Source organism: Meleagris gallopavo, unplaced genomic scaffold (assembly GCF_905368555.1).
Source record: "Meleagris gallopavo unplaced genomic scaffold, MGAL_WU_HG_1.1 scaffold_6, whole genome shotgun sequence".
Classification (NCBI taxonomy): Eukaryota; Metazoa; Chordata; class Aves; order Galliformes; family Phasianidae; genus Meleagris; species Meleagris gallopavo.
Window position 1 is genome coordinate 217,601 of NW_028147020.1, and position 9,442 is coordinate 227,042.

At 55.3% G+C, this 9,442-nt stretch overlaps 1 protein-coding gene across 1 annotated transcript in view; it reads left to right on the forward strand.

Annotated features, from left to right (window-relative positions):
* LOC104917040 (ATP-dependent chromatin remodeler CHD8-like) overlaps window positions 1-9,241 on the forward strand; it is a 91,977-nt gene extending 82,736 nt beyond the window's left edge. The window contains 2 exon segments of the mRNA XM_085215144.1: window positions 3,896-4,094; window positions 9,005-9,241. Of these exon segments, the coding sequence (XP_085071270.1) occupies window positions 3,896-4,094; window positions 9,005-9,224 (419 nt within the window). The 3' untranslated portion in view covers window positions 9,225-9,241.
* Window positions 9,242-9,442: the final 201 nt, after the last annotated feature.

Below are 9,442 nucleotides of genomic sequence, written 5' to 3' on the forward strand. Positions count from 1 at the left end.
TGGGGTGGAGGTGACCCCAATGGGGTGGAGGTGTTCCTATTGGGGTCTCCGTCTTTACGGGGTGGAGATGACCCCAATGGGGTGGACATGTTCCTATTGGAGTCTTGGTTTTTATGGGGTGGAGGTGACCGCAATGGGGTGGACGTGTTCCTATTGGGGTCTCCGTCTTTACGGGGTGGAGATGTTCCTATTGGGGTCTCCATCTTTATGGGGTGGAGGTGACCCCAATGGGGTGGAGGTGTTCCTATTGGGGTCTCCGTCTTTACGGGGTGGAGATGTTCCTATTGGGGTCTCCATCTTTATGGGGTGGGTGTGACCTCAATGGGGTGGGCGTGTTCCTATTGGGGTCTTCATTTTTATGGGGAGGGGGTGACCCCAGTGGGGTGGAGGTGTTCCTTTTGGGGTCTTGGTCTTTATAGGGTAGACATGTTCCTATTGGGGTCTTCATCTTTATGGGGTGGGTGTGACCTCAATGGGGTGGAGGTGTCCCTATTGGGGTCTCTGTCTTTACGGGGTGGGCGTGTTCCTATTGGGGTCTCCATCTTTATGGGGTGGAGATGTTCCTATTGGGGTCTCCATCTTTATGGGGTGGGGGTGACCCTAAAGGGATGGAGATGTTCCTGTTGGGGTCTTGGTTTTTATGGGGTGGAGATGTTCCTACTGGGGTCTTGGTTTTTATGGGGTGGAGGTGACCCCAATGGGGTGGAGATGTTCCTTTTGGGGTCTCCATCTTTATGGGGTGGAGATGACCCCAATGGGGTGGACATGTTCCTATTGGGGTCTTGGTTTTTATGGGGTGGTGGTGACCCCATTGGGATGGAGGCGTCCCCTATGGGATGGAGACGGCCCCTATGGGATGGAGCTGACCCCTTATGGGATGGAGCTGACCCCAAAGGGGTGGAGGCGTCCCCTATGGGATGGAGGCATCCCCCATTGGGATGGAGCTGACCCCTATGGGATGTAGCTGACACCTATGGGATGGAGCTGACCCCATTGGGATGGAGCTGACCACATTGGGATGGAGCTGACCCCATTGGGATGGAGCTGACCCCATTGGGACGGAGCTGACCCCATTGGGATGTAGACAACCCCTATGGGATGGAGCTGACCCCATTGGGACGGAGTTGACCCCATTGGGATGTAGACGTCCCCTATGGGATGGAGCTGACCCCATTGGGACGGAGCTGACCCCATTGGGATGTAGACGACCCCTATGGGATGGAGCTGACCCCATTGGGACGGAGTTGACCCCATTGGGATGTAGACGACCCCTATGGGATGAAGCTGACCCCATTGGAATGTAGACGACCCCATTGGGATGGAGATGACCCCATTGGGATGGAGGCGTCCCCTATGGGATGGAGCTGACCCCATTGGGATGGAGCTGACCCCATTGGGACAGTGCTGACCCCATTGGGATGGAGATGGCCCCATTGGGACAGTGCTGACCCCATTGGGATGTAGACGACCCCATTGGGACGGAGTTGACCCCATTGGGATGGAGGCGTCCCCTATGGGATGGAGCTGACCCCATTGGAAAGTAGACGACCCCATTGGGATGGAGCTGACCCCATTGGGACGGAGCTGACCCCATTGGGATGTAGACGACCCCTATGGGATGGAGTTGACCCCATTGGGATGTAGACGACCATTATGGGATGGAGCTGACCCCATTGGGACGGAGCTGACCCCATTGGGATGGAGCTGACCCCATTGGGATGTAGACAACCCCTATGGGATCGAGCTGACCCCATTGGAATGTAGACGACCCCATTGGGATGGAGACGACCCCATTGGGATGGAGGCGTCCCCTATGGGATGGAGCTGACCCCATTGGGATGGAGCTGACCCCATTGGGACAGTGCTGACCCCATTGGGATGGAGCTGACCCCATTGGGACAATGCTGACCCCATTGGGATGGAGCTGACCCCATTGGGACAGTGCTGACCCCATTGGGATGTAGATGGCCCCATTGGGACAGTGCTGACCCCATTGGGATGGAGACGCCCCCATTGGGACGGAGCTGACCCCATTGGGATGGAGATGCCCCCATTGGGACAGAGCCGACCCCATTGGGATGTAGACGACCCCATTGGGACAGAGCCGACCCCATTGGGATGGAGATGCCCCCATTGGGATGTAGACGACCCCATTGGGACAGAGCTGACCCCATTGGGATGGAGATGCCCCCATTGGGATGGAGACGCCCCCATTGGGACAGAGCCGACCCCATTGGGATGTAGACGACCCCATTGGGATGGAGACGCCCCCATTGGGACAGAGCCGACCCCATTGGGATGTAGACGACCCCATTGGGATGGAGACGCCCCCATTGGGACAGAGCCGACCCCATTGGGATGTAGACGACCCCATTGGGATGGAGACGCCCCCATTGGGACAGAGCCGACCCCATTGGGATGTAGACGACCCCTATGGGATGGAGCTGACCCCATTGGAATGTAGACGACCCCATTGCGATGGTGACGACCCCATTGGGACAGTGCTGACCCCATTGGGATGGAGCTGACCCCATTGAGATGGAGATGGCCCCATTGGGACGGTGCTGACCCCATTGGGATGGAGATGGCCCCATTGGGACGGAGCTGACCCCATTGGGATGGAGATGGCCCCATTGGGACGGTGCTGACCCGAAAGGGATGGAGACGCCCCCATTGGGACAGAGCCGACCCCATTGGGATGGAGACGCCCCCATTGGGACAGAGCCGACCCCATTGGGATGTAGACGACCCCATTGGGATGGAGACGCCCCCATTGGGACAGAGCCGACCCCATTGGGATGTAGACGACCCCATTGGGATGGAGACAACCCCTATGGGATGGAGCTGACCCCATTGGACTGTAGACGACCCCATTGGGATGGAGACGACCCCATTGGGACAGTGCTGACCCCATTGGGATGTAGATGGCCCCATTGGGACGGAGCTGACCCCATTGGGATGGAGACGCCCCATTGGGACAGAGCCGACCCCATTGGGATGTAGACGACCCCATTGGGATGGAGACAACCCCTATGGGATGGAGCTGACCCCATTGGACTGTAGACGACCCCATTGGGATGGAGACGACCCCATTGGGACAGTGCTGACCCCATTGGGATGTAGATGGCCCCATTGGGACGGAGCTGACCCCATTGGGATGGAGACGCCCCATTGGGACAGAGCCGACCCCATTGGGATGGAGCTGACCCCATTGGGATGTAGACAACCCCTATGGGATCGAGCTGACCCCATTGGAATGTAGACGACCCCATTGCGATGGTGACGACCCCATTGGGACAGTGCTGACCCCATTGGGATGGAGATGGCCCCATTGGGACGGAGCTGACCCCATTGGGATGTAGACGACCCCATTGGGATGGAGACGCCCCCATTGGGACAGAGCCGACCCCATTGGGATGTAGACAACCCCTATGGGATCGAGCTGACCCCATTGGAATGTAGACGACCCCATTGCGATGGTGACGACCCCATTGGGACAGTGCTGACCCCATTGGGATGGAGATGGCCCCATTGGGACAGAGCCGACCCCATTGGGATGTAGACGACCCCATTGGGATGGAGACGCCCCCATTGGGACAGAGCCGACCCCATTGGGATGTAGACGACCCCATTGGGATGGAGACGACCCCATTGGGATGGAGACGCCCCCATTGGGACAGAGCCGACCCCATTGGGATGGAGACGCCCCCATTGGGACAGAGCCGACCCCATTGGAACGCCCAAGTTCCCATTGGGATCACCACCTTTATAGGCTGACCTGCAAGGAACCTCCACCATTACGGGATGGCAACCCCCCTTCCCCATATCAAATCCCCTATAAGACCTCCCGGATCCTCCCCTAACCCCCCCCCCCACCCCTATTAATCCCCTTCAGGTCCTCCGGGCCAATCGGTGACGTGGCCGACCGCCTCGGTGCTGACGGCCCGCCTGCGCCGTTTGGTGGCCGCGTGGCAGCGCTCGTGTCACCGGCAGCGCCTGCGGGTCGAGGCGGCCGCGAGGGGGGAGAGGAGGAGGAGGCGGTGCGAGGCGGCCTGCAAGCTGAAGGAGATGGCCAGGAGGCAGAAGCAGCAGAGGTACGGCCGGGGTTTTGGGGTTGGCGGGACCATATAGGGTGGGTTTTGGGGTTGGCAGGACCATATAGGGTGGGTTTTGAGGTTGGCGGGACCATACAGGTTGGGTTTTGGGGTCTTGGAGGTCCTGAGTTGGGTTTTGGGGTCTTGGAGGTCCGGCGTTGGGCTTTGGGGTCTTGGAGGTCCCGTGTTGGGTTTTGGGGTTGGCGGGACCATATAGGTTGGGTTTTGGGGTTGGTAGGACCATACAGGTTGGGTTTTGGGGTCTTGGAGGTCCTGAGTTGGGTTTTGGGGTCTTGGAAGTCCCGTGTTGGGTTTTGGGGTTGGTGGGACCTCAGGTGTTAGGTTTTGGGGTCTTGGAGGTCCTGAGTTGGGTTTTGGGGTCTTGGAGGTCCCGTGTTGGGTTTTGGGGTTGGTGGGACCATATAGGGTGGGTTTTGGGGTTGGCAGGACCATATAGGGTGGGTTTTGAGGTTGGCGGGACCATACAGGTTGGGTTTTGGGGTCTTGGAGGTCCTGAGTTGGGTTTTGGGGTCTTGGAGGTCCGGCGTTGGGCTTTGGGGTCTTGGAGGTCCCGTGTTGGGTTTTGGGGTTGGCGGGACCATATAGGTTGGGTTTTGGGGTTGGTAGGACCATACAGGTTGGGTTTTGGGGTCTTGGAGGTCCTGAGTTGGGTTTTGGGGTCTTGGAAGTCCCGTGTTGGGTTTTGGGGTTGGTGGGACCTCAGGTGTTAGGTTTTGGGGTCTTGGAGGTCCTGAGTTGGGTTTTGGGGTCTTGGAGGTCCCGTGTTGGGTTTTGGGGTTGGTGGGACCATATAGGTTGGGTTTTGGGGTTGGTAGGCCCATATAGGGTGGTTTTTGGGGTTGGTGGGACCATATAGGTTGGGTTTTGGGGTCTTGGAGGTCCTGAGTTGGGTTTTGGGGTCTTGGAGGTCCCGTGTTGGGTTTTGGGGTCTTGGAGGTCCCGTGTTGGGTTTTGGGGTCTTGGAGGTCCGGCGTTGGGTTTTGGGGTCTTGGAGGTCCCGTGTTGGGTTTTGGGGTCTTGGAGGTCCGGCGTTGGGTTTTGGGGTCTTGGAGGTCCCGTGTTGGGTTTTGGGGTTGGCAGGACCATATAGGTGTGGTTTTGGGGTCTTGGAGGTCCTGAGTTGGGTTTTGGGGTCTTGGAGGTCCCGTGTTGGGTTTTGGGGTTGGTGGGACCATATAGGTTGGGTTTTGGGGTTGGTAGGCCCATATAGGGTGGGTTTTGGGGTTGGTGGGACCATATAGGTTGGGTTTTGGGGTCTTGGAGGTCCTGAGTTGGGTTTTGGGGTCTTGGAGGTCCTGTGTTGGGTTTTGGGGTCTTGGAGGTCCCGTGTTGGGTTTTGGGGTTGGTAGGACCATATAGGTTGGGTTTTGGGGTTGGCGGGTCCATACAGGTTGGGTTTTGGGGTTGGTGGGACCATACAGGTTGGGTTTTGGGGTTTGTAGATCCATAAAAGTTGGGTTTTGGGGTTGGTAGGTCCATACAGGTTGGGTTTTGGGGTTTGTAGATCCATAAAAGTTGGGTTTTGGGGTTGGAGGGACCATACAGGTTGGGTTTTGGGGTTTGTAGATCCATAAAAGTTGGGTTATGGGTTGATAGGTCCATACAGGTTGGGTTTTGGGTTGGTGGCCATACATGTTGGGTTTTGGGGTTGTGTGGACCATACAGTTGGGTTTTGGGGTTGTTGGGACCATACAGGTTGGGTTTTGGGGTTGTTGGGACCATACAGGTTGGGTTTTGGGTTGGTGGATCATACAGGTTGGGTTTTGGGTTGTTGGGTCCATACAGGTTGGGTTTTGGGGTTTGTAGGTCCATACAGGTTGGGTTTTGGGTTGGTGGGACCAATAGGTTGGGTTTTGAGGTTGGTAGGTCCGTACATGTTGGGTTTTGGGGTTTGTAGGTCCATACAGTTGGTTTTGGGTTGGTAGGTCCATACAGGTTGGGTTTTGGGTTGGTAGTCCATACAGGTTGGGTTTTGGGTTGTGTAGGTCCATACAGGTTGGGTTTTGAGGTTGGTAGGTCCATACATGTTGGGTTTTGGGGTTTGTAGGTCCATACAGGTTGGGTTTTGGGGTTGGTAGGTCCATACAGTTGGGTTTTGGGGTTGGGAGGTCCGTACATGTTGGTTTTGGGTTGGTAGGACCAAACCATTGGGTTTTGAGGTTTGTAGGTCCATACAGGTTGGGTTTGGGGTTGTAGGTCCATACAGGTTGGGTTTTGGGGTTGGTAGGTCCATACAGGTTGGGTTTTGGGGTTGGTAGGACTGATAATTTGGGTTTTGGGGTTTGTAGGTCCATGTAGGTTGGGTTTTGGGTTGGTAGGACCAAGCATTGGGTTTTGGGGTTTGTAGGTCCATATAGGTTGGGTTTTGGGGTTGGTAGGACCAACCATATTGGGTTTTGAGGTTTGTAGGTCCATACAGGTTGGGTTTTGGGGTTGGTAGGTACTGATATATTGGGTTTTGGGGTTGTAGGTCCATGCAGGTTGGGTTTTGGGGTTGGTGGGACCATTAGGTTGGGTTTTGGGGTTGGTAGGACCATACAGGTTGGGTTTTTGGGGTTGGTAGATCCATAAAGTTGGGTTTTGGGTTGGTAGGATCCAATACATTGGGTTTTGGGGTTGGTAGGTCCATGTAGGTTGGGTTTTGGGATTGTAGGTCCATGTAGGTTGGTTTTGGGTTGGTAGGTCCAGTAGGTTGGGTTTTGTGGGTTGGTAGGTCCATACAGGTTGGGTTTTGGGGTTGGTAGGACCAAATAGTGTGGGTTTTGGGGTTGGTAGGACCATATAGGTTGGGTTTTGGGGTTGGCGGGTCCATACAGGTTGGTTTTGGGGTTGGTAGGTCCATACATGTTGGGTTTTGGGTGTTGTGTCCATACAGGTTGGTTTGGGTTGGTAGGTCCATACAGGTGGGTTTTAGAGGTTGGAGGTCCCATTGGCTTGGGTTTTGGGTTCAGCGCAGTCCATACGGTTGGGTTTGGGGTGGTAGGTCCATACCGGTTGGGTTTATTGGGGTTGGAAGGTCCAACAGGTGGGTTTTGGGGTTGGTAGTCCTACAGGTTGGTTTGGGTTGGTAGGATCCGACATGATGGGTTTTGGGGTTGAGGTCTACAGGTTGGGTTTTGGGGTTGGATGGTCCATACAGGTTGGGTTTTGGGGTTGGTAGGTCCGTACATGTTGGGGTTTTGGGGTGGTAGACCAACCTATTGGGTTTTGAGGTTGTAGGTCCATACAGGTTGGGTTTGGGGTTTGTAGGTCCATACAGGTTGGGTTTTGGGGTTGGTAGGTCCATACAGGTTGGTTTTGGGTTGGTAGGTCCATGTAGGTTGGGTTTTGGGGTTGGTAGGTCCATGTAGGTTGGGTTTTGGGGTTAGTAGGTCCATACATGTTGGGTTTTGGGGTTTGTAGGTCCATACATGTTGGGTTTTGGGGTTGGTAGGTCCATACAGGTTGGGTTTTGGGGTTGGTAGGTCCATACAGGTTGGGTTTTGGGGTTGGTAGGACCATATAGGGTGGGTTTTGGGGTTGGTAGGACCATATAGGTTGGGTTTTGGGGTTGGCGGGTCCATACATGTTGGGTTTTGGGTTGGTAGGTCCATATAGGTTGGGTTTTGGGTTGGTAGGTCTTCATATATCGGGTTTTGGGGTTTTGTAGGTCCATACAGGTTGGGTTTTGGGTTGGTAGGACCATACAGGTTGGGTTTTGGGGTTGGTAGGTCCATACAGGTTTGGGTTTTGGGTTGGTAGGTCCATACAGGTGGGTTTTGGGTTGGTAGGTCCATACAGGTTGGGTTTTGGGGTTGGTAGGTCCATACAGGTTGGGTTTTGGGGTTGGTAGGTCCATACAGGTTGGGTTTTGGGGTTGGTAGGTCCATACAGGTTGGGTTTTGGGGTTGGTAGGTCCATACAGGTTGGGTTTTGGGGTTGGTAGGTCCGTACATGTTGGGTTTTGGGGTTTGTAGGTCCATACAGGTTGGGTTTTGGGGTTGGTAGGTCCATACAGGTTGGGTTTTGGGGTTGGTAGGTCCATACAGGTTGGGTTTTGGGGTTGGTAGGTCCATACAGTTGGTTTTGGGGTTGGTAGGTCCATACAGGTTGGGTTTTGGGGTTGGTAGGTCCGTACATGTTGGGTTTTGGGGTTTGTAGGTCCATACAGGTTGGGTTTTGGGGTTGGTAGGTCCATACAGGTTGGGTTTTGGGGTTGGTAGGTCCATACAGGTTGGGTTTTGGGGTTGGTAGGTCCATACAGGTTGGGTTTTGGGGTTGGTAGGTCCATATAGGTTGGGTTTTGGGGTTGGTAGGTCCATATAGGTTGGGTTTTGGGGTTGGTAGGTCCATATGGGTTGGGTTTTGGGGTTGGTAGGTCCATGTAGGTTGGGTTTTGGGGTTGGTAGGTCCATATAGGTTGGGTTTTGGGGTTGGTAGGTCCATACAGGTTGGGTTTTGGGGTTGGTAGGTCCATACGTGTTGGGTTTTGGGGTTGGTAGGACCAAACCTATTGGGTTTTGGGGTTGGTAGGTCCATGTAGGTTGGGTTTTGGGATTGGTAGGGCCATGTAGGTTGGATTTTGGGATTGGTAGGTCCATATGGGTTGGGTTTTGGGGTTGGTAGGTCCATACGTGTTGGGTTTTGGGGTTGGTAGGACCAAACCTATTGGGTTTTGGGGTTGGTAGGTCCATGTAGGTTGGGTTTTGGGGTTGGTAGGTCCATGTAGGTTGGGTTTTGGGGTTGGTAGGACCCCAGGCCTTGGGTTTTCGGGGTCGTTGTCGAACTCATAAATGCTGCCGCGTCCCCCGTGGGGTTTTTAGGTCTGCAAGAATCCCCATTTCTCCCTTTCGGACCCCAGAACCCTTTTGGGTTCGCAGCGCCAACCTTTTCCTCCCGCGCTCCTGCAGGTGGACGCGCCGCGAACAGGCCGACTTTTACCGCGTGGTTTCCACTTATGGGGTGGAATTTGAACCCGAAACTCGACGCTTCCGTTGGGGTCGATTCCGAGCCCTGGCCAGGTTGGAGAGGAAAACGGATGAGAGTTTGGTCAAATTCTTCCACGGCTTCGTTGCCATGTGCCGTCAGGTTTGCCGATTGCCGCCGGCGCCGGGAGACGGTAGGATGTAGGGTCGTGGGTGGATCTGTGGGGCCGGTGGGGTGGTGGGGATGGGGGGGTTTTGGGGGGTGCCAGTGGGGTCGAAAGTGTGGATGTGGGTTGGGGGTTTCTGTGGGGTTTGGGGTTTTTTTGGGGTGGGATGTGGGGTTGGGGGCATCTCTGTGGGGTTTTGGGGGTCCCAGTGGGTCGAAGGTTGGTGTGGTGGGGATGTGGGTTTTGTTGGTGGGAA